This window comes from Eptatretus burgeri, chromosome 13 (genome assembly GCF_056783735.1).
Source record: "Eptatretus burgeri isolate ZD-2024b chromosome 13, Ebu_testis_v1, whole genome shotgun sequence".
NCBI lineage: Eukaryota > Metazoa > Chordata > Myxini > Myxiniformes > Myxinidae > Eptatretus > Eptatretus burgeri.
The window spans coordinates 56,120,264-56,144,789 of NC_140973.1; the positions used below are offsets into that span (position 1 = coordinate 56,120,264).

Here is a 24,526-nt window from a genome sequence, read left to right on the forward strand (position 1 = left end):
TAATTGTGGACCAATGAACAATCTAAAATGGGGGGAATGATGTGAACGCAAATAAGAACAGGCAGCTCACATCGGAAGACATTTCAAAAAGGCTGGTCCATTTCCTAGAGCGTACAAAGTCCTCTGCTTGGGACTTCTGAGAACTCTGGAGGATGAAGATGAAGGCAAATGCACTGTCATTCAATTGCCATGCAAAGGCGCTGTCATTCAATTGCCACACATATCTCTAACCTTCAATTGCCACACAGTTGTTGGAGGGGATTCAGCACAATGCTCCTCAATGTAGGTTGACCCAGGTCATCTTGAACTGGATTCAGCATCCAATGAAATGATTCCTTCGAAAGTCTAACGCCGGACAAATTTGATATCGTCATACTTTTACAGCGGATTGCATCTATCCTCGAATATTCTCAATGAACGTCGACAAACTGCCCTGTCCTCTTCTGTCTCCTCTTGAGCTAATTCAATAACTGCTAACACGTCCATATTCAACATCCCATGCACACTGCGAATTATAAGCCGTGCAATGCTCGCTTCATGGTCTTACTCACACTCTTAAACATGCCCTCCTGACGTGTAAAAGGTCCTTTGTTACTTAGTCGCTTGTCACTCAGTTTTGATTGCGCAATAAATAAACACTCTTCGGTGATATGCGATTAACTTTATCATCACACGATTAAGTGATTCTACAGCGTTTATCTCTTCCACGCCTTTTTCTTCAATTTGGCCTGCCCTTGCCGCCGTGTAAAAGTTTCTTTGCAATTTAAGAATGTTTTGATGGCGCATTAGATTAACACTCTTCAGTGAACACGCGTTTAACTCTTATATGCCATTCGTAAATTCAGTCCAAGGAGTCTGGGACACAAAAGGTGAAGGAAGCATTTGCATGAGAGTACTAGACCACGGTGGTTATGGAGATGAAGGTGTTGTATCCCTTTATAAGCCGAGGGTTGCTAAGGGAAGGATTTGGCCTTGCAGAAAATTATGAGACTGCAGTGGCTGGCCTTTTGAAGCCAGCACAGAGGTACGATTTGCTCAAGACATTTTATAGCTGATGTTGAGGTCCATGTGCTCCAGGGACTATTGGTTCACGAGTCAGTAAGTGACCACTATATTCGTTATTGGTGTGTGTGTGTGTGTCTGTCTGTCTGTCCCAAGCATAGCTCTGTGGGTTTTGATCCGATCCTGATAAAATTTAGGTGGGAGGTTTATATCATGATCTAGTTGTGTTCTCCTGAGAATGGGCGTGGTGCGCCCATTATGGGCGGAGCCACACCCAAAAAACGTGTTTTTAGGGGGTAGCCAATTTCAAGTTGCAACTTCTCCAAGGGGGTTTGTCGAATCTGGCAGGGGTTTTGGTATTTGTTTAGCCCAATGGCACCTGCATAACCCCATGGAGCTCTTTTTTTTTTTTTTTTTCCGTCACAAGATCACGAACTTAGAAAATTGCGAATTTTGACATAAAAATCATACGACCGACCAAACTTTGAGAGCTAGGATGACAATATTTTTTTATGCATAATCTTGAGGTCATTCCCCACCTAAAGTCTTGAAACCATTTTGCTCTATCTCGAACACCTTGCCCGTGGCGCCCCCTTCAAATTTGTTTTTACGCTGATTTCATCAAAGTATGGATAATCTGAGGAGTGTGAAATGCTATATAGCCTATATGACGTTGTATTGTTCCTGGAATGTTCCAGAGGAAGTTTTGCACCAAAAGTCATAATCCTTGACCTTTGACCTTTAAAGTCCCCAAAGGTTACATTTTCAAAGTTGTGGGAATCGAACCGCCTATATGACGTTATATTGTTCCTGGAATGTTCCAGAGAAAGTTTTGCACCAAAGGTCATAATCCTTGACCTTTGACCTTTCAAGTTCACAAAGGTCAAATTTTCAAAGTTGTGGGAATCAAACCGGGTTTTCGACCTTCTTCGACGAACTAACTCCAATAACCTATAGCACATATCCTGTTTCCTTATTTTAATGTCCACAACATTGTTTTGTGACCTTTAAAGGTTACGCAAAGGTCAAATTTTGAAAGTTGTTGAACAAAACCGGGTTTTCGACATTTTGTAGCTAATAACCTGTCACTTGTACCACATAATGTTGATCATTTTTATAACTTGGTCAAAAATTATCACATTGTCTCATCCTTGACTTCTGAAACAATCTACATCGTCAAATACCGCTCGTGAACCATTGCCGTCTCCAGACTTGTTCCTTTTTCATTGGTTGATCGCACAGACAAATCTAGAATGGCACTCGATAGAGCGCAGACCTCCTCCAAGCTGAACAGTTTGTTTTGTATCCCAATGATGATCCGGATTTGTATCCGGACCTTCACCAAAATTTAATCAGTTTGATCTTGTCACCTACCCGACTCATCCACCATGTTTTGTCATAATCTGTCCATAACTTTTTTTTAATATTGTGCTATGCAGGATATTGTTTTGGCCCTATATCTCAATGGTGAAGAATCATTTAAAATATTGATCGTATCCGGATCTGGATCTTCACTAAAATCTAATTGATTCATCCTTGTCACAAACCAACTTGTCCACCAGTTTTTGCCCAAATCATTCCGTAACTTTTTTGTGATATCCTACTCACAGACAAACAGGGGTGAAAATGTAACCTCCAACGGTGGCAGAGGTAATAAGGTGGGGGGAGAGGGTGGATACGAGTCTTTTGTTGTTGTTGTTGTTTCTTTTTTGCATAACGGCAGAGGTTGTATGTGCATGGGAAGAAAGGGTTTTAATACCTTAATCTTTTCTTTAAAGACTAAGTTAAGGCACTTGGGTTTAGCAAAATCAGTGTTCATTGTTGACTCCTTTCCTCAGGATTGGGGGAACCAATGATGTGCATGTACCAGTACTGTACTAAACCAATTGCTAACAGGTTTTTGTGAATGCTAAGAGACCTTGAATATCAGACCTGAGGTGAGCCAGATGCAGATATCTGGAATGCCTGAGGACAAACACATTTATTTAAGCTTTATACCACAGGTTCCTACCAAATGGGTCTGCATTCCAGGAAGAACAGTTGCTTACTGGCAGTTGCTTCACTGCATTAGTTGTTGTGCCAAGTACAGGATGATGGACAAGATAACTGGTGGTATGAATGTATGACCTGATGAAGAATAGCGATAAGAATGTTGAAATACAACTATTAACAAATCATAAGGGTTTGAACATTTCTGACCTTGTATCTTAGTTGATAGTAAAGCACAAGAGAGTAACCATTCTCTTATGTGGGACAAGTAAGGAAACATGTCCTTTGGCTTTTTCTTATTCAAGATACCAGTATTCACAAGGGCTTTTAACAGACAACCATTATGAAGGTTCGGTGAATGTGAAAGAAACATTATTTGACAGTTTTACGTCGATTATTTGATGTTTTGGAAGGTTTGCCATGTGCAAGAACTTTTCACACTGATGAATGCTATGATGTCTTCTGCTTTGAAGTTTTCCCTAAACAGGTTATAACTGATAAATGAATTTTCAGTTTTGTCTCTGCACATTCAGTAAAACTTGACACCACAATTGTACCTGTTATGTGTGTATCATCACAAGATGTTCTATACATATCACAAGATCGATGTGTTGTGTGTTGGTCTTCAGGTGGCAATGAGAGCGCTTGGTTTTGAGCCAAAGAAGGAGGAGATCAAGAAGATGATCAGCGAGTTTGATAAGGACGGCTCTGGGAAAATAAACTTCAATGATTTTGTTGCAATGATGACTCAGAAAATGGTAGGAACTGGTGCACTGTCACATTATTTCTTATGCAATCCACTCTGTTTGCTTGCATGTCAGAGGAAACAGTCAGATGAATGTGAATTTTTTTTTCACCTTATTTTCCAACAGACTGAAAAGGATTCCCGTGAGGAAATCTTGAAAGCTTTCCGACTATTTGACGATGATTCGACGGGGAAAATTTCCTTTAAGAACCTGAAGCGTGTGGCCAAGGAATTGGGGGAAAACTTGACAGATGAAGAACTTCAGGTATTCCCACCACCCATTTTGTCTGATTATTTATTTTATCTTCATTAGTTTACTCAGGGCTATTCTTTCCTCTTCCACAGCCACCCATTTGACCTTTCAGTCTCATCTTTATGGACGTTTTGTCGCCAAAGGTTCCACGTTAATTGTGATTTAGTTTGAACTGAAAAGTCACAATCTTAAATTCTGAATGCTCGCTTTTTGTTTTTAAATGGATTTATCTGCATAAAAATTTTAAATAATTCCATACTCACACGAGTTGTAACATTGAAAACGAAGTGTGTCAAATAGAATGCACAGACTCGTATGGCGGCAAGAAGAAATAGTTTGTAGGAAAGCCGACATCTCATGCTATAATTCAAGAAATGTCTGTTTTTGTTGGGTTTTTAGTTGTTGGGGAGGGGGGAGGGGTTATACAAAGACAAGGCTCATGGAGGAGCTGTTTGTTGGTTTGATTCTTATGAATTCCTGAAATGCTAAATGCTGGACTGTATGAGTTGAATTTTTTTTAATGGTCTTTGGGTTTCAGGTTGGAGGGAGTACCCCAAATTTTCTCTGTAAATTTAATGTCTGGCATAATGTGGCACCCTATGTGAGGGGGTAGTGATACTAAAATATGGCAATTCTGGTGGAAATATCCCTTCCATAAGGCTGAAACCAGGTCTCAGGTCTTGACCTACATGGAGGTGGGGTGTGGGTGGTGGTGGGGGAGGGGTTAAACGTGAATTATATGTAGTCGGAGTTTTTAGTACATGCTGATTAGGCACATATCGGACCCTGCTGATCCTTCAATTTACTAATGTCTGAGGTGACATCCCATTAGCCCAAACACCACACAAATTGTTAAAGCCAAGCACATTTATTTAAAAATACACAATGAAAGAAAATGTGATCGATGTGAAAAGAACACAAGGAATTCGAACCGGCAAAATACAATACGCTAACTCTCAAACACACCTACTTGTCCTAATTAACAGAGGGTGGACAGAAGAAATGAGAAATAGAGAGCCCATGTGAAGTGCAGATCTCACATCAAGTGCCAAATCTATGTCCTGTTTCTTTTATCAGTGGGAGTTTTCACTGGCCAGCGGGAGGACCTTGCTGGAGGGCAGAGTCTCACTGTCTCCGCTACGATGCCCCACATGGCTCTCCTTGGCGAATCTGCTAGCCGAAGACTTGGACTTCTGCCGATCGCCCCCTTTTATAGTATCACGCCTCATGCTCATTGGCCGCTCAACGCCCGTAAACCAGCTACTGATTGGGCCTTAGCAATGATTGGGCCCATTGGCCTGGAGACCCCACGTGCTCCCCCATGCTTTGATACATAGTGGGAGAGTGAAGGGAGACAGAGAAATTTGCTTTGTAGACACATGATCTCTGACAATTATCAATGGGGTATTACAATGCAACTATCTGGACACTTAATTCTAAACTATCTTGCTATCGTAAATCCGTTAATCCCCAATGGGATGGCATAATGCAACACCTGATGGGAGGGGATAGTCGTACTACATTACGTCAATTCTGGTGCAGTAGGTATGGGTTATTTGCTAGTTACGAAAATTTATGCAGGACTTGTTAATCCATGGTGATGGGATTGCCTTGACAAGGAAGGGTACAAAACAGCACTCCATTTTGTCTTCAAAAACAATAGCAAAGCCTAGTTTTGCTTCCTGCAAAGTGTGTGGTGCAAACCTATATTTCCAATGCTTTTTAAAATCCAAGTTTTGGTTAAAAAATGCACTCAAATCCATGAAAATTATTCCCAAAACCTGCATTCAAATATTTTCCAGAGATGCATACACAAACCCTTTGGGGTCCCCTGGCAGCACTTTGTTCTGAATAAGCTTACCTCTTTTTTTTTGGAAATTTGTTACATCCCCAGTATAGGAAAGAAGCTCCAAAATACTTTGTAAAATTGTAACAATGCAAATGAAAAACAATGTTGAAAAATAAATTTACAAAGACTGACAAAAGGACAAGCGCAGTTGGAAGATAAAATCAGGATAAGAGATGAAATCTGAGGCAGTAACGACATCGAATAATAAAAAGGTCTTTGCTGAAAACTTATTGTCCAAGCTTGAAATCTTCTGAAGTTCTCCTTTTTGTGGTCACTTTTGTTTTTTGTTTTTTTGCATGCCCTTTCCAGCAAGCATCCATCCAGCCACTCACTTTGGAATTCTCATGTCTTCTTCCAAATCTCTCATTTCAAAGCTCTATTCCATTCCACAGGAGATGATTGATGAAGCTGATCGTGATGGCGACGGTGAAGTTAATGAGGAGGAGTTCTTGAGAATAATGAAGAAGACCAGTTTGTATTGAGCCAAGCTGTATCTTGGCATTTTGGTCCAAATTTCTCTGCAGCCTCCATTTGGGGTCAGAAACTCTTCAATCTTACCATGGTTTGTTTCTCATTGCTGTGCATTGTTTAAAATACTTGATGATTTTGGTTATTTTTTGAAGGTTGTAAACATGAGCTTTTAAATAGATAAATATTATAATTATAACAAATGGCCAAAGCAAGCCTACATTCCTTTGTGCCCATGACCTAATTTTTGTGTTTGAGGAACATGGTAGAGGTTTGATGTGCCTTTTGCCTTTGGTTTTGATATCTCTTTTCTGTTCTCTCTTTTTCCTTCCTCCTTTTCTCTCTCCCTCTCCCTCTCCCTCTCCCTCTCCCTCTCTCTCTCCCTCTCCCTCTCCCTCTCCCTCTCCCTCTCCCTCTCCCTCCCCCCCTCCCTCTCTCTCTCTCTCTCTCTCTCTCTCTCTCTCTCTCTCTCTCTCTCTCTCTCTCTCTCTCTCTCTCTCTCTCTCTCTCTCTCTCTCCCTCTCTCTCTCTGTCAAAATTACTTCTCAAAACATTGCTTTCATTTTGTGTTTTGTTGTCTTGTAGTGTAAACTTTTATTTTGACTCATGGAGTTCTGCAAATGTTGTTGTATAAAGCAGATGTATATTTAAGACTTTTTTTTTTGGTGTTGTTGCTGTAAAAGGAAAAAGAAAAATTGATGACATTAAAGCAAAAGATTTGAAACATTTGAAAGAAGCATCTTCAAAAAAAATATTTTAATGAAACGTGAGGCCAAGGAATTGGTGTTTTAAACCACGGCACAGTGTATCGTTCTGATGATGGCTCCGTTCTGTCATTACGTAAATAAACACAACCTTATTGCCATTGGGCTGCTGTGTCAATGAAAATTTAACTAAACAATGGTTGGCACATCCAGAGAATGCTTGCATGTCGTGATTAATTGTGAACTCGAAAGGGGCACTTTGACAGAGTATTTCAATCATTTTACAACATAACATGATTGAAGAGCTTGAAGATTTATCCAAGAAATGTTTTCCCCTTTAATAGCAATACATTGCTGAGGGTCTGAAAATGACCATTCATGTGGGGAAATAATATAATTTGTTTTTCATGATTGTTTCAGAGATTGGTGTTTCGAAGTTTTTGATAATTTTCAGATTTAAATAAAATGATTTGCCTCCTTATTGAGAATAAACCCTTTGATTGTTTATTGTATAACAGCCAATTGTTGTGTGCACCAGGCAGTCTTGAGTTATGACCAACCACAGAGCACAGTCAGTCCACCATGCCCAGCAAGGAGCCAACCACACCCTGGGTTAGAGCTGATTGCAGCCCAGATTCATAACAGTTGGAGGAAACAGGCCATTTCACTAAGGCCGAGGTCACATTTGCCACGGCGGCCGTGGGGTCTCCAAAATCTGCAGCCACTAGCAATTATACGGCGGCCGCAGTATTTCCACGGTCACACAATGTAGCAGTCACATATGTTTTTATTTTTCGGGTAACCGCACGGCGTATTTATAAATTGTGGAGACCGAAAACGTGAGGGTGCCGTACGGTCTTTGATTTGATGTCACACGGTGACCTTAGGGCGTCGCTGCGGCGGCCATATAATTTTCAAGGCAGACGCAAGGCGACCGCAGGGGGGCCCTAAGGCGAACGTGCGGCCAGACGGACGGTAACGAGTGGTATATATACCACTTCTTTTTTTTTACTGAAATAAAAATATACCAGTATATATAACTGAATATACTGTAACTATAATATACCGTGGTGCCCCCACAATCCGAACGCCCCATTGTTTGAACAAATTGGAATCTGAACAATTTTTTCGAGAAAATTTTGCCTTAAAAATCTAATACATTTAAAAAAACCGAACACAACGTGGCGTTCATGTTTGTTCACGTGTCTCCACCACCTGTTCGAGCCGCATCTTTGCGCTTTGTTCATTCAGTTCGTCGGTGGAAGTCCTCGTGAAAGCATCTCTCGTGTGTCGATCGATACTTTAGGCCTCAGTCACATTTGCTCTACGGCGGCCTTACGCCCTCTGAATTGACAGAAACGTGCGGCGGCCACAGAGAAACTGAGGTGGCCTCAGGGTGGCCCTATGTCATATGGCTATATTTTACAGGTCGTAAGGTCGCCGTGGAATTATAACGCGGAGTTATAACTTTTTTCATTTCTACGTTCGCCGTAGAAATTCAACAAGCCGAAACAAAAGAACTGGTAAAAAAAAAAAATTAACCCATTCGTTACCGTCCGTCTGGCCGCACGTTCGGCTTAGGGTCGCCTTGCGGGCACCTTGTGTCTGCCTTCAAAATTCTATGGCCGCCGCAGGAACGCCCTAAGGTCACCGTGCGACATCAAATCAAAGACCGTACGGCACACCAATGTTTTCGGTCTCCACAATTTATAAATACGCCGTGCGGCTTCCCGAAAAATAACAAGGACAAATGTCTCTAAGAGCAGCGTCCAAAACCTTAAGGTTTTGTCGGCTAAAAAAAAAAAATAATAAATATATATATTTTAAAAACAACAACAACAACTTCCGATATTTTGTCACGTGCCTCCATTAAGCCAATAGCGAAACTCGTCATAATGTATTTACGTATTTACGATATATCGTGTATTTACGAAATATATCATGTATTTACGAAATTAAAATACGATAAAAGGAATAATCTTTAAATAGTAATGTCAACTTTTCGAAACTTTAAAGCAAATGTCCGAATATATTTAAAAGTTCATGATGGACGCTCTCAAAAGGCACCGTCTATGTGAGGATGTGTACATGTGCTCAGTATTTAAGGCAATCCAGATCTTGTATATACAAGAGCCGAGTCCGAGAGATTAAAGTTTTGTCTTCACAAGAAGAAGAAGAAGAAGAACAACAACAACAACGCCGAGCTCTCTATGAGCAGCGTTCACTACGTGAGACACTGCGAAAAACATGTGACTGCTACATTGTGTGACGTGGAAATACTGCGGCCGCTTTATAATTGCTAGTGCCCGTACATTTTGTAGACCCTCCGGCCACCGAGCCAAATGTGACAGGCCTTACTTCGTGTTTTCACCTTCATTTGTGACTAGTAGTAATGCCCGGCGTTGCTCGGGCTAGCAATAAAGCCCGGTGTTGCCGGGCTTTCTTGCAAATTTCCTGAATAGTGGTTAGGGTTAGCTGTTAGGGTTAGGGTTAGGGTTAACTGTTAGTGTTAGGGTTAGCTACCCTAACACTAACCCTAACCCTAACCCTAACAGCTTGGTGTAGCGGAGGTAAACAGCTCCCGGGGCAAAGTGGAAATTTGCGTCCCCCGTCGGCCTTAAACTTGAGTGTATTTGAATGGAAAATCCCATAAGGGATATCGATTTATCTATTTTTTTCGAATATCGGAAGTGTCATGGAAAAAAATTTATAGTCAATGATCTAAGTTGGACCAAAAGCCATAATCGTACCAAATTTGAATGGAATCCGTTGGAGTTTGTGAAAATACATCAAAACGAATTTTGAGGGGCCTCTTAAGGAAGACAATAATATCATTAGTATATGTGCCAAATCTTGTTTAATTTCATGCAGTAACAAAAATCTGATGGTGGAACAAAGAAAGGGGCGTGCCGAAATATTAATATAGATGTTTGTTTTTTTAATCATCTTGTGTTTTAATTAATAACAAAAAAAGCAATCCGATCACGTGGTGTGACGGACTGTCGGGCAAGGATTGAATTTCACAGCAAAACCAGTTGTAATTTGGAATATCCATGATTACGTCAGCCCGATGCGTTTGATGAAAGTGATTGTGGTTCTACGGGCATCATGTTTGATGAGCTGCCCCGGGGGCAGCGCTCTCGCAGAGTGCGCGAGCGATCGGAACCCAGGCCGGAGCACAAGCCTGTGTGGACCTTTGGATGTGGTGATTGTACCAGTTTACATACAATACACCACCACCGAAGGTCATTTACTCATCTTATTTTATCTTAAACATGGGTAATTTCAGTTTAAAGTGTCTTGAAAGTGGGTTTTCTTTGTGTCCACGAAGGGATTAATTCATTCCATTATTTCTTATTGGGAAAATATTTTTGGAATCCGAAGTTTTTGCAATCCGAACAGCCTCCTGGAATGAATTAAATTGGGATTCTGGGGGCACCACTGTGTAGGCAAACACCGATACTCCGATCTCTAGCGGTAGCGCACGGTGGACACACGGTCGACGCAGACTGCCACGGAGGCCGTACGTAGGTGCACGGCGGGCGTAGGGGAAGCGTGCGTCAACCCTGCGTTGCCCGCAGGTAGTCACACAGACCGCAAGGCCACCGTACGGCGACCGTGGAAATAGTGCGGCCGCCGTAATTTTTTGGGGGTTGGGAAAATTCATTTTTCATTGAGAAGAGCTTACAGCAGCCGCACGAATAACGCAAGCCCACCATACGCCCTACGTACGGTCGACGTGGAACACATCTACGTCATAGCTTGGCTTGTTGAATTGCTACGGCGAACGTAGAAATGAAAAAAGTTCTACAGCGACCCTACGGCCTGTAAAATATAGCCAAACGGCGTAGGGCCCCCCTGAGGCCACCTCAGTTTCTCTGCGGCAGCTGCACGTTTCTGTCTATTCAGAGGGCGTACGGCCGCCGTATCCTCGCCGTAGAGCAGATGTGACTTAGGCTTAAGTATTAGCAAAACAGGATTTGTGCCACAATGCTATGTCTGAGTGATGGAAAACTAACTTTTTCTTCTTTTTTTTAAACAATCCACACACTTTCCTCAAATTTCTTTAAAGCTAAAGCAGTTAATTTACCAAACCAGACACATACACAAAAGCAAACGATCATGACAATGTATCCGTACATTCTCCACATTCTGAAATCTGGGCAGTAGTCGGAATGCGGTCAGGTTGAATGCGGAATGCGGAATGCGGTCAGGCATTATATTGATGAAGCGATAATCGACTTGACGGTGAAGTGAGCCGTGGAGGCAGTTGAAATTAATTGACAATGAAGCATTTGTGAAGTCAGATGTCCATTCTCTATTCTTACTTGGGTCTATCTTTCTGTTGGGTGAATTTACACAAACAGATTTACCTTTTTTGTTTAAATCAAACCCACATCCACCACTCAATATATCCATACACCACGTCAACATTCGTGTCAATGCATCCATACTTTGGCTCACACCATTCGGCCATAGGGCATGCAGTATATATGCGTTTAATTTTCAATTTTTGTGCAACAATGATGGGGGCAACTTAAAACTTGAATGGGTTTGTCGGAAATGTGTCACTGATTAAGAATATCCATGTCCCCACGCACGAGGGGTGCTCAGAAATTTATAACGAGCAGTTGATGAAAATGCATGTATCTATAATTCGAGCAGTGTGTGTGTGTGTGTGTGTGTGTGTGTGTGTGTGTGTGTGTGTGTGTGTGTGTGTGTGTGTGTGTGTGTGTGTGTGTGTGTGTGTGTGTGTGTCTGTGACCGCTGTTTCTCGACAACCACTGGTCCGATCTCATTGAAATTTGTCAGGTATATTGCTGGGGATCTGAGTATGTGCCTTTTCAGGGTTTGATATTAATCGGACAAGTGGTTCTCAAGTTATGGCCATTTATTTACCAAACCAATGACAGGACACGTTGCTGCATAGGCGTGGCTGATGGGGAAAGGGCGCCATTTAGTTACCAATGGCAGGACACGTTGCTGCGTAGGCGTGGCCGTTGGGGAAAGGATCCTCAGCCGCGTTCCCCATTACGGGTTACAACGTACGGACTTCCGGATAGTGATGACTTACTGTATTCTAATAATTTCACGATTTCTTATGCGCATTTCTAGATAAACACAATGCCCCAATCCAGTCGTCGTTTACGAGAGCAAAGGAACGGCCTGTGTAGTTGTTTGAAAGTTGTTGTTTTTTTTGCACGTACGGCCACGCACGTACGGGCACGCACTAGTCTATCTATAATTCCAGCAATATCTGTGTCAGGTCAGGTATGGGAGCATGTGACAGAACAGCGCATCGCTGCGTCCACTTTCCGCCGGTACTCCAGGGGCCTCCGTCTGGCCAGGCCCATCCCCATCTCCTTGAGATGATGGTCAACCTGCTGCAACCATGAGGCACGTGGTCGGCCCACTGGCCTCCTCCACTCATGAGACTCCCTCGCTGAGAGAATCTGGTGAGCAGGATCAGCGTCAGGAAAACGAGCCACATGTCCATACAGCCGCAACTGAAGCTCACGGACTATCATCCTCACCACAAATAGACACAGACAGGACAGCAGCATCCAAGATGTCACCGAAAGCCTGGATCTTAGTTTTGACCCAAGAAACCCGTAATCCCAACGGCTCCGACTCCTCATTCAGCACCTCGAGGGCCCCCAAGAGGATGTCTAAAGTCTCCGCAAAGATGACTGCATCATCTGCAAAGTCAAGGTCCGAGATCTTGACATTCCCAAACGATGCACCGCAACTTGATCTCTCCGACATCCTCCCTAAAATCCAGTCCATACAAGTGCTGAAAAGTGTGGGGGCAAGTACACATCCCTGACGAACTCCAGTAACAACTGGAAATAAGTCAGAGATGGTACCACCACACTTCACAGCACTCTCAGTACCAGAGTAGAGTTCAGACATCAGATCGATCAGTTTTGGTGGCACCCCACGAAGACCAAGAATCCTCCAGAGGATATCCCGATTCACTGAATCGAACGCTTTACAGAGATCAACATAGGCTGCAAGCAGCCCCTGCCGAAACTCTCGTCTGCGTTCGGTGAGGACACGAAGTGCAAGGATACGGTCAATCGTTGACCTCTTTGGTGTAAAGCCTGACTGCTCTGGACGCTGGTGCTCAAGCAGATGGTGGCGAACCCTATCAAGAATTATCCGAGCAAAGACCTTGCCCGGCACTGAGAGCAGCGTCACCCCTCGGTAGTTGTTGCAGTCTTGGCGATCACCCTTCCCTTTCCAGAGAGGGACAACAAGGCCCCTCTTCCAGTCAGTTGGGATGATGCCTGTGTTCCAGGCAGAGCACAAAACTGCATGCAACGACACGAGTGTAGCATTTCCACCAGCCTTGAGAAGTTCGGCATGGATGCCACAGATCCCTGGAGCTTTGCCCCGTTTCAATTGGTTCACCGCAGCCCGTGTTTCCACAAGCGAAGGTGGACCACAGTTGATTCGAGGGTCAGCAACAGGGATTGTAACACCCTTGACGTCCAACTCGACAGCTGGGGGATCAGCCTGGTACAACCGCTCAAAGTAACCGGCCCAGCGGGCCTTCACTTCAGACTCCTCTGTCAAGAGCCTACCACTTTCTGCTCGAACTGCAGTGCTCCGAGGGATGGGCTTGGATGAACGTAATGCGCGAATTCCCCTGTAAGCGGGACGAGAATCACCTGTCCACAGGTGATGCTCTACCCCCTCACAGATTCCTCGCACATAGGCCTCCTTGTCCACCCTCAGTGCACGTACAGTTTTACGCCTCAGCTCCCTGAACAGCTCAGCTCTGCCATTCAGCCTGGCCCTGCGACTCTGGTCAATGGTATCTAGTGTCCTTTGAGAGACAAAATTCTTCTTTGCCCTGCGGTGAGCTCCAAGGCATCCACCGGCAACATCAAGGACGGTGATCTTGAAGGCGCTCCACAACTCTTCAGGACCCCCCAAAGCACCCAGACCCCCCAAGTGTCCACTCAGCCTGTTCGCAAACTCCTCAGCTACACTCTCATCCCTGAGCTTGGCAATATCCAGCCTAGGCTGGGATGGTACCATTCTGAAGGATTTAAGGTGCAGCTTTAGAGTTGCTACAACAAGCTTGTGGTCAGTATTGAGGAACTGAGCACTCCGGTAGACCCTGCAGTTCTGGATCATCCTCCAACGACCGTCAATGAGGACATGGTCAATCTCCTTTTCCACACCGCCAGCGTTGGAATACCAATACCAGCGATGTGCTTGTGGGCGCTGAAACCATGAACCGGCCACCCTAAGTCCATGACTTCTTGCAAAGTCAAGGAACTTAGTGCTATTCTGGTTCATAGTTCCTGACCCATGGGGACCAACACACACCTCATAACCATCCCTATCAGTTCCAGTCGATGCATTGAAATCCCCCAAGACTAGAAGTGTATCTCTTCTGGGGCACTGATCAACCACAGACTCGAGTGTGGCGCAGAATGCATCCTTCACGGTGAGATCACTCGCCTCAGTCGGAGCATAAACAGAGACCAGGGAAATGACACCTAAGGAGTGATGAATCCTTAATCTCATAATACGCTCGTTGACCGGTGTTACCTCAATTATCATTGGGGTCAGCTTATTGGACACAGCTACAGCAACTCCTTGGGTATGGTAACCATCAGAGCGACCAGACCAATAGTAGGTGTAACCACCCACCATTATCTCGCCGCAATCCGGTCTCCGAACCTCAGAGAGAGCTGCAATCCCGATGTCCAAACGCTTGAGCTCAGATGATAACAGAGACAGGTGATCATCATCTCTTAGGGATAGGACATTCCAGGCACCCACCCGAAGGGACCGCCTCAGGTTGACCCAAGGAGACCGCCGTCTGTTGGACGACACCTCAGCACCACTCTGACACACTCTCCCGCAATCTGACCCAGGGATGTTACCCCGTGGCCTCCCTCCTATCATCAAAGATTGGGGGTCCCGAAGGCCTTGCCCCAATCTCGTCATCCGGTGAGCTGCCCTGCGAAGGGAAGCTGCACAGGAGGTACTCCCACGGAGTGGGTTTTCAGATTTTTTTGTGTTTTTGCGTTTTGCGGAATGCAGGGTTTTACGGTGGCCGGAGTGCAAATCCTGCCACCAACCTCCTAATAAGAAGTAGCCCAACTGCAGGAGGACGTCCGCAGATACAGTTGGGCACTAGATATGGATGGCCGTTGGCTCACAAGGAGCTCCTCCGCCCTTTGACAGGTTTTGTTTTTAATCCTGCTGGGTGTCCATATCCAAACACCCTCCTCACCAGAAAACCTGGTGGGGGAGACGGTTTAGTCGCCGACAACCCGACCATGGAACAGGTTAGTACAGGTTTACATGGTACCTGTAGCAGGTCACAGATCGAACCTGACCTGACCTGACCTTGATCTCTGTGTGTGTGTCTGTGACCGCTGTTTCTCGACAACCACTGCTCCGATCTAATTGAAACTTGCCAGGTATATTGCTGGGGACCTGAGTATATGCCTTTTCAAGGTTTTGTATTAATCGGACAAGTGGTTCCCAAGTTATGGCCATTTATTTACCAAACTGATGACAGGACACGTTGCTGCGTAGGCGTGGCCGATGGGGAAAGGGTGCCATTTAGTTACCAATGACAGGGCACGTTGCTGTGTAGGCGTGGCCGTTGGGGAAGAGATCCTCAGCCGCGTTCCCCATTACGGGTTACAACGTACGGACTTCCGGATAGTGATGACTTACTGTATTCAATAATTTCTCGATTTCTTATGCGCATTTATAGATAAACACAATGCCCCAATCCAGTCGTCGTTTACGAGAGCGAAGGAACGGCCTGTGTGGTTGTTTGAAAGTATTTTTTTGTTTTTTTTTTGCACGTACGGGCACGTGAGAGCGAAGGAACGGTCTGTGTGGTTGTTGTTCCTGGCATGCAGTTTGAAAGTTTTTTTTTTTCTTTTGCACGGACGGCCACACACGTACGGCCACACATGTACGGGCACGTGAGAGCGAAAGAAAGGCCTGTGTGGTTGTTGTTTCTGGCACGTAGTTTGAAAGCTTTTTTCTTTTTTTTTGCACGTACGGGCACGCACGTACGGGCACGTGAGAGCGAAGGAACGGCCTGTGTGGTTGTTTCTGGCACGTAGTTTGAAAGTTTATTTATTAATTTTTTTGCACGTACGGCCACGCACTCGTATTAACAAATGGTACATGAAGTGTATGATGACTTCCTGGCTTTTTAATCATATTGTTCAGTGACCATGTTATCTGTTGGGCTTCATAAATTTCTAACGTGCATTTATAATAATAATACTAATACTCAGAGTATTAATGATAATATATTATTATTATTATCATTATTATTAACATTTATGCACTTGATCTCATTTGAGCCATTAGCCTCACACAAACTGAAACAAACCACAAACTAAACCACACACAACACCAACACCAGAGAAAAAGAGGCAGGGAAATTGGGAAAAGTCCTGACTGGAACAGATGTTTTAGATTTAATGAAAACCCATTAACAAATGATACTCCAAATGTATGATCATGGGTCTGTGAGGTTCTTGTTGTCAATTGATGACTTCAATGTTGAGGCAGCATTAAATAACATTCGCAGACTGTTTGGCTGGGATCCATTGCTACCTCTTTCAATTGGTTCTGCATCATCTGTTGAACTTTCTGTAGAAGTAGTGTCAGTGTCATCAACAAGTTCCTGGGCTCGGTCTTCTGCACAAAGTCCTTCACTGAAGACGATGTCACTCATGCTTCTATTGGCGGGCGTGACAAACACAAGTTGCGGGAATGTTCTTTGCAGACGTGTCTCTAAATTCCAGGTCCTATAAGGAGCATCTACATTTTCAACCTCTTTGATCACGTGAATAAATATACGGTTTAATCTTGACAAAGTCAAGATTTCTTTCCTTTGAATTAATCTTTTTTTCACCGTTTCTTCACTGAATACAATGAAAGCATTCATGTAGCCACTCTGAATGGGTGTCAAAGGCTTACACGGCTTACTCAGGAACCTTGTGTAGGCTCTGTGACAGTCACGATGGTACTGCAACTCACGGGCTACCAAATCTTCACCCTGTATCTGCTGTAGAAGTGCAATGTCTTTCTTATGCTTTGCAGCTTCCAGGAGCTGCCCACCACAAATATGCTCACATTTGGCTAACCTTACAATTGACCTTTTATCAGTTATATTATTACGTTTGTACTTGTTTGAGTAGCAAATTATGCACTCCTGGAAACATGTGACGTTTTCTCCACTCTCGTTGGCTGTCCTTGCCATCTGAACGAAGCAGACGCTTTTGGCTTGGCTGTCCTCTGTGTAATCATTTGGTTGGTTATCCAGTATGTTCATGTCTATTCCTGTATTTGCATTGATGAAATGATAGAAGATGCAAAGACAACCAAAGAGAATGCAATTAGATTGCTTATTTATTTAAAATGTAACTTTACAATATTAGATAATAGATATTGTGTTGTAAATGTTTTGTGTTTTTTTTTTTTAATCTCAAAACCTCTTTTGTAGCCAGAATATAGTATGCCTTTTATTAGACAGGCATTTCAAAATTCAACATTTTCCATAAATTTCTGAAAAACTGGCTGAAATTAGATGAAATAGACTTTGTGTTGTGTAATATCTCCCAACAAATCTTTTCATTCTCTCCTTTGCTTACAATACAAGCCAGCATGCTATAGGAGGGGCAGACATAAGTAATTTTTGCGCATTTGTGAGAGAGGGACCAGCGATGCCGGTTAAAACAACAGTATTTCCATGTTTGTTTACGTAGGATTTCTTTGTAACCAAGCGAATATTTCCTCACTTTTTTCCGTGAAATTTATACTTACAAAATCATAAAAGTATATATAGCCTCACTATAGAGGCTACAAAGAGATATGAGGTGAATTTGAATGTCACAGACATGGAAGGAAAGGCTGTTGTATGCACCTGCTTCGCTGATCCCCAGTTAACATTTACAAAAGTTCCTGTAGTCTATGTCCGCCCCCTCCAATAATGGCTTTACGTTTAATATCAAATCATTGACAGTTATAATTCCCTGAATAACCATGATTCCAAAATTACAGTAAAATTGTACTACTACAGCAAGTTGAACATGATACAAAGTCACTAACATAGTCTTCCACCAAATCATCATCATCATGAATGATGCATCATTCACATGTCCAATCTAATGTTACATAAGTTAATTTTAAAGTCATTATTATCAATGCATGGTGGATGAGTTTACACATACCTTGTCTTTGAGAAGTAGATTTCTTTGCAAATGACTTCTCTTTTCTTCTGATTTTACTGATGTCACAGAAGCGCTTGCAGCAATTGTAGTGGTAGCCAATGTTACTCGACGGTGAGGGCTGAGCCGCAATGCATGTAGCAGTATCGTGAAAATCAATACCAAGCTTTGTTGCAATCTCAGAAACTATATCACTCTCTTTGCAGTCGTAATTCACCGATTTGCTAGCGAAATCGACAAATCGTTTCCACGATTCATTATTGAACACGATGAAGTTACTTTTTGTTGTAGAATCTACGTGCATAACGCAAAACTTTGAAGAAAATGTACAATCCGCCATAGAACTGCATTCCGTGGGCGCCACCATCTTTGATTCGCAGTGCAATGGCACAGCGACCGTGATTGAGTTATTCTGTGAAACTATGTCATCAATTTTGCTGAGCGTCAAATATGGTAACGCCGATTGGCCTATTTTATCATGTGAATCGACTGGTCAGCGAAATTTAATGTGACATTACCGAAATGATTCGTTTTTTACGTTTTTATGAGAAATTTTGAGGATTGGGGACACACATTTTCTGAATGCTTATAATATTTTAGGAATTATTGATCAGGAATAAAGTTGCCCCCAGTAATGTTGCACGAAACAGAGTTAGATACAGACGTATTGTGGTCTACATGGGTTTGTTTTCCAGTTGCAACATCATTTAGTTCCTCTTGAATCGCACATATGACCCGTCTAATAATTGACCTACCCTGTTTGCCATATCTTCTAGATTTTTGTAAACTGATTTGCCAAATATGCAGCTCAGGTAACAATGATCTATAGGTAGTGATACCTCCAATTGGAAATTTATTTAGGTAGAAGAGCATTAATAACCATCTCCAATGCTAGCTTCTCCCATACTTCAGCAGGAAACCCTGAGTATGTTACATTTACTGCTTACTCAATTTCATATTGCTAATTCCAAAACTGTCTCACCCACTTTCATCCTATAAACTTGGAGTTTAAACTTAACCAAGGCACTTCGGTGCTCTACTCCACATCGATTGTTTCAGGTTTTTATAAAATAATGTAAGGCCAAATTTTTTTTTGAGAGATCAAATTTAAAATTAAAACTGGGACAATCCAGTGCTCACACGAGATAGCCAGCTTCTTCAACAAACTAAACTTTTGGCACATAGTGCAATTGCACTAGAAGTGCCTCAATATTTTCAGTCCATCAAAATCAGGCAACGGCAATGATTTTTCAGGGACAGCTCATGATCCCTCAATGGGTGATCCCCCCAGCCTACTCTTACAGTCGGTCCTAGTTCACAACCACATGTACGAGGGGCTCCAGATGTTAGTTGTCTTAAGCACATCTCTTGATCCCTTCAATTTCCCCCTTTACCTTTTCTACTTCATCCCCAAGGTTTACTATCTTTTGCCCCACTGTTGACCTCACATGTTGGAGTTCAACTCCTTTTTTGTTTTTTGTAATCTTTTCATCTATTCCGACTTATTTTTCACTCATTTCCTGTAAAGTTTCTGTCAATTCTAACTTCTATTTCACTCAATTTCAAGAAAAGCTTGACCCATCTGTTCATGGGTAACAAACTTTTCAACTGTGTTTTTATTGTACACCACTCCTTCCCAATTACATGTGAAGGAGATGAATGACGTCATCGTCAGGCGCCGAAGGAAGGGAGGACTCGGTTCGTTTTCTTGTTTGTCTGGGTGATATCTCAGCCATCCTTTGATCTGGGTGAAATTTGGGGACAAAAGTGAAGATGTGCTTTGTTAAACACGGTATTTTTATTTTTTGATTGATCAAATAATTGTTTATGCTTGGTGTTGGCTCAGTGGTTGGAGTGGTGGGCTTGGGATCCTATGATCCTGAGTTCAAACCCCATTCTGTTGTTGAATTAATACCAGGTGAGGTTGACTGCCTGTCATCCTTCTGAGATCGGCAAAATAGGGGGGTGTGGGGGGGGGAAGGGCGTGTGCGTGGGGGACGGGGGTGGGGGTGAGGCCAGAGAGGAGTCTCGAAGACAGAAAGACCACCGACATGCCTGTGGTGAGAGAGCGAAAGACCCAAAGACTCAACTTTATCGCGGGAGATACCAATGATCTTAAATGCCTTGGTTACCACAGCGTAAAGCGGAGAAAGGTGAGAGGTGGGTACACCAGCCCAGAGGGGAGAATGATGCTCCATCAGGCTGCGGATGAAAGCTTTGTACGTGGTCAGGAGCTTAGGTGTGCCAAGGAAGGGCTTTGCACGATGGAGGATGACCAATTGGCGACTGGCTTTGGAAGCCAGCTTGGTGATGTGGCATTCCCAGGAATCCATCTACTCGGACCATATTCTGTGCAGAGCGTTGGTGCTGCCGAAGCACAATTGGGCACAATCCTGGACAGGTCCCCACTCTGACGCAGGATATCAGCAAGCTGGTACTCATTTTGCCGACCTCAGAAGGATGACAGGCTGTCAACCCCACCTGGTATTAATTCAATAACCAAGCAGGATTTGAACTCAGCACCCTGGGATCGCAAGCCCACCACTCAAGCCATTAAGTCAGCAACAGGCATATTCACAGGAATGATCATGGCAGACAGGCCCAAATGTTTGAATGAAAGGACTTCTTCAAGAGGGTTGTTGAGAAAGTAGATGGGGTTGTGGTTTTCCAGACGGTCCTTCCAGATTGACAGAGTAAGAGTGTGAGATTTGTCAGGGTTGAAAGGCATGTTCTACATGTTGGGCCAGCTTGTGATTTTATCCAGATCTGCAGAGAGCGAAGAAGCTGCTGCATGCCGATCTGAGGGATGACAGATGGTACAGAGGGTGGAGTCATCAGCAAAGGGATAAAGAGGATTCTTCAGAGAGTCAGAGAGATCATTGATAAAAACCAGAAAGAGAACAGGGCCTGTAACACTGCCTTGAGGAACTCCAGCCTGGACAGGAAGAGGGGATGAGAGAACTCCATTTAGGGCCACACATTGGCTGCGACAGGAGAGGAAGTCTGCGAGCCATGAGTGGAGATGTCCTTCGATATCAAAGGAAGAGAGTTTGGTGAGCAGGACAGGGTGCCAGACATTATTGATGGCAAGCGATATGTCAAGGGAGATGGCTCAGATTTCATTTCTGGCATTGAGGATCATCATCCATTGTTGGGAGAGCAGAAGCAACATATCCAGGGGAGAGTGACCTGGTCTGAATCCAAATTGATGACCGGAAATCAAGCCATTGGAGAAGAGGGAGGATTTATGTCTGAAGCGATGATGGATTCCATCACCTTGCTGATAATTCGGAGAAGGCTGATTGGTCTGCTTTTGCACCTTTTTATGCAGAGTGGTAATGTTTGCTGATTTCCAAGCAGATGGCAGATGACCTTGAGCAAATGAGAGGATGAGCAAGAGCAGCAGAGCAGGTTTTTTAAACATGTGGGCTTTCGCCATCTGGACCGGTTGCAGAATCTGAGTCGAGGTTTGACAGCAAACTCTCCCCCTTGTCAGGAGAAAAGGACACAGAGTCCAGGAATAGCTGGGTATGACTGGGTAAGGTGGATGCACAAAGCGATTGGTTTGGGATACAAGATTTAGAAGCAAACATGGAGTTTAGGCATTCAGCCTTTTCACAGCCATGTCAGCTGTGTGGCCATCTGAGAGAAGGGAGGGGATGGAGGGGGAATATGCACCAAAAACAGACTTAACTAGAAGGGCACTTGGTCGAGCGCATACCTCCGCCCCATAATGCCTGATCAACGAGAACATATCTGGCCCAATAAATTTTTGAAATATGCTATATATCGTTTTTGAACCTCATCTCTCAATGATGAAGAAGCTTTAAAAATTCTCGTCGTCAGATCCGGTTCCGGATCTTCACCAAAATCTAATCAGTTCGTCCTTGTCACACACTCAACCTGTCCACAAAATTTCATCTACAACTGTTTGAAATATCCTGTGCCCAAACAGACAGCAATGGGTGAAAACATAACCTCCTTCGGTGGTGGAGGTAACTTGAAGCCACCAGGATTTGGAGGGAGACAGGTTTGAGATGAGAAAGATGTTGTTTTCTGGCTCTCCTCAGGATAGACACACAAGTTTAGGGAGAAGAGTGAGGGGAGAGTTTTTGAGAAAGGGGAGGGGGAAGAGTGTGAAGGTTGCTTTGAGAGGGAGGGGAGACGATGACAGCAGGCACGGCCAAGATGCAGCTGGGCGATGGGAGAAGGGAAAATTGAGACTTAGTAGAAGTACGGTGAAGGAGGGAGCACTCGGGGGGGGGGGGGTACAATATTTGGGGGGTGTGGTGGGTGTGCTGAGAGGAAGGAAGGAGCATGTTTGTGGGGATGAGTGTATTGATTGAGAGCGAGATATCTGTTCGGTTAGAATGGAGTCAACAGATGTTAGAACACCACACGGTTTGGGACATCAGAGGAGGAGCTGATACTAAAGCAGAAGACAGTGAAGAGGTGCTAAGAGCGGAGGTCGGATGATGGGTAAGGGGTTAGGAGGAGGGAGATGTGAGGTGGTGGGGTGATTTGGCATTGAAGTTGGAAAAAAAGGACGATTGATGGAACACGAACATGCATTGCAAACAGGTTTTAAATTTTTAAGTCAGAGATGCGATTGAAGATGCGATTAAGAGAATGGAGAAAATAAATAAACGTAACAGTGGGATGTTTTAGACACGGGATGAAGGAAAGGTTGAATCCGAAACAGCATTTTGAAGAAGAAAAAGAGTAGTGAATTATGATACAACACCGAGAACCACACGTGTGAAAGAGACCCTTTTTTATTTTTTATTAATTCCCCGGGCCTTGAATTTAAAGCCCCCCCCCCTCCGTAGTGTCGTTGAATTATCACCAGGTGGGTTGACTCAACTTGTCATCCTTCTGAGGTTGGCAAAATGAGTAGCAGCTTACTGGTAACAGGGGGCACTGCATCAGCACACAGTTGCGCCTCTATAAAATTATGCAGACGGCAGCCACAGGCTACTTACGACCTTGAGATCTTAAACCAGCCACTTAAACCGTTAAGGCTGAAGCGAACACCAGCCTTGTCATGATAATGATGATTGATGGACCACAAACGGATCCACTAGACACCTAAGGCTTGCATCATATACTGTAAAATGTGTAATAAAGTAAGAGTACTGCAGATGTATGTGGTATAACTTGTGGAACCCTTCAGTGTTGTCGGCTTATATGGTAAATGGCGATGTTACAATTTTTACAAGGTGTGACAAGACATTGTGGCCACAATGTCGTATCACCCCAATGGTGAAGAATCACTTTTAAAATCCTCGGATCCAGATCTGGATCTTCACCAAAATCTAATCGATTCTTTCTCGTCACACACCCAACCTGTCCACCAAGTTTCATCCGAATCCGTCGATAACCTTTTGAGATATCCTGCTCACAGACAAACATCAGTGAAAACATAACCCCGTCCACCTTTGGTAAAATCTCTCGTCCCCGACGTCATCTGGCGGCGGAGGTTAAAAAACAACAACCCCATGGCCAACAACGTTTCTCTCTCGGCCGTTGACCCATATATAACTGCGATTGGAATTATTACCCAACAATGAGTGTAGTAAATGACGAGTGGATCACGCGCAAGGAAAGGTGGGAGGGGAGTGGAACCACACTCGGGGAGAAGGAGGAGTGGATCCCCTACAGGAAGTAGGAGGAGTGGGATCGTACTGAGGCGGGAGGGAGGGTGGTGGACCCTGGATTTCAGTTTATCCAACTGAAACTCAGAGACACGGTGGGAGTTCCTTTCCGGGAATCTGGTGAAGGAGAGGGTGGTGGAAGACTGGTAGTCGGAGTACCGAGCGAATACCTGAACCGCACATTGTCATGGCTCGTCCCACGGTGTTGTTCGTGGTCTCCCTGGTACTCTACCTATCCGTGCACATCGTCAGCGGTAATCTTTCTCAAGATGTGACTACAAGGTGAGCTGTAAGGTGCAGTGTTACTTCACTTGGGGAAAAACGCCCATCTTCCTTTTCGGTGATTTTGTCTCACAAGTTCTCGCTGTCAGGATTCTAATGATGATCCTCGTGTTTCACATTGTTTCTGACTTACAGTTGCAATGGTCCTTAAACGTCAGACAAGCGATTACATGGACCGGAGTACGTGCATTTCGGACATTTGTTATTAAAAACAATTCCTTTTTCTCTTAAATATGTAAACGAGAAATGTTTGGCCCCACATGGAGCTCGTGTGTCGATGTCACTCCAATAGTGTCCACAGAATTACGATGCCGGTCAATTATTGGACAGTACTAATGCTCATATGGCTAAA

At 43.8% G+C, this 24,526-nt stretch overlaps 2 protein-coding genes and 1 pseudogene across 7 annotated transcripts in view; 2 read left to right on the top strand and 1 right to left on the bottom strand.

Moving 5' to 3' along the window:
* The window catches only part of LOC147014527 (centrin-2), a 66,723-nt gene extending 59,552 nt beyond the window's left edge, over positions 1 to 7,171 (top strand). For all 5 annotated transcript variants that reach the window (XM_085852567.1, XM_085852568.1, XM_085852566.1 and 2 more), the window contains 3 exons: positions 3,621 to 3,749; positions 3,864 to 4,001; positions 6,231 to 7,171. In XM_085852567.1, the coding sequence (XP_085708693.1) occupies positions 3,621 to 3,749; positions 3,864 to 4,001; positions 6,231 to 6,320 (357 nt within the window). In that variant the 3' untranslated portion in view covers positions 6,321 to 7,171. The remainder of the gene's footprint in view (positions 1 to 3,620; positions 3,750 to 3,863; positions 4,002 to 6,230) is intronic.
* Positions 7,172 to 15,810: 8,639 nt separating this feature from the next.
* LOC147014530 (uncharacterized) lies at positions 15,811 to 19,184 on the bottom strand (annotated as a pseudogene). The gene is made up of 2 exons (XR_015050794.1): positions 18,242 to 19,184; positions 15,811 to 17,351 (listed from the first exon to the last, which is right to left on the bottom strand). The product of XR_015050794.1 is annotated as an uncharacterized LOC147014530 (transcript).
* Positions 19,185 to 23,923: 4,739 nt separating this feature from the next.
* Positions 23,924 to 24,526, top strand: part of CLN5 (CLN5 lysosomal BMP synthase) — a 33,802-nt gene continuing 33,199 nt past the window's right edge. The window contains exon 1 of the mRNA XM_085852563.1: positions 23,924 to 24,174. Within this exon, the coding sequence (XP_085708689.1) occupies positions 24,080 to 24,174 (95 nt within the window). The 5' untranslated portion in view covers positions 23,924 to 24,079. The remainder of the gene's footprint in view (positions 24,175 to 24,526) is intronic.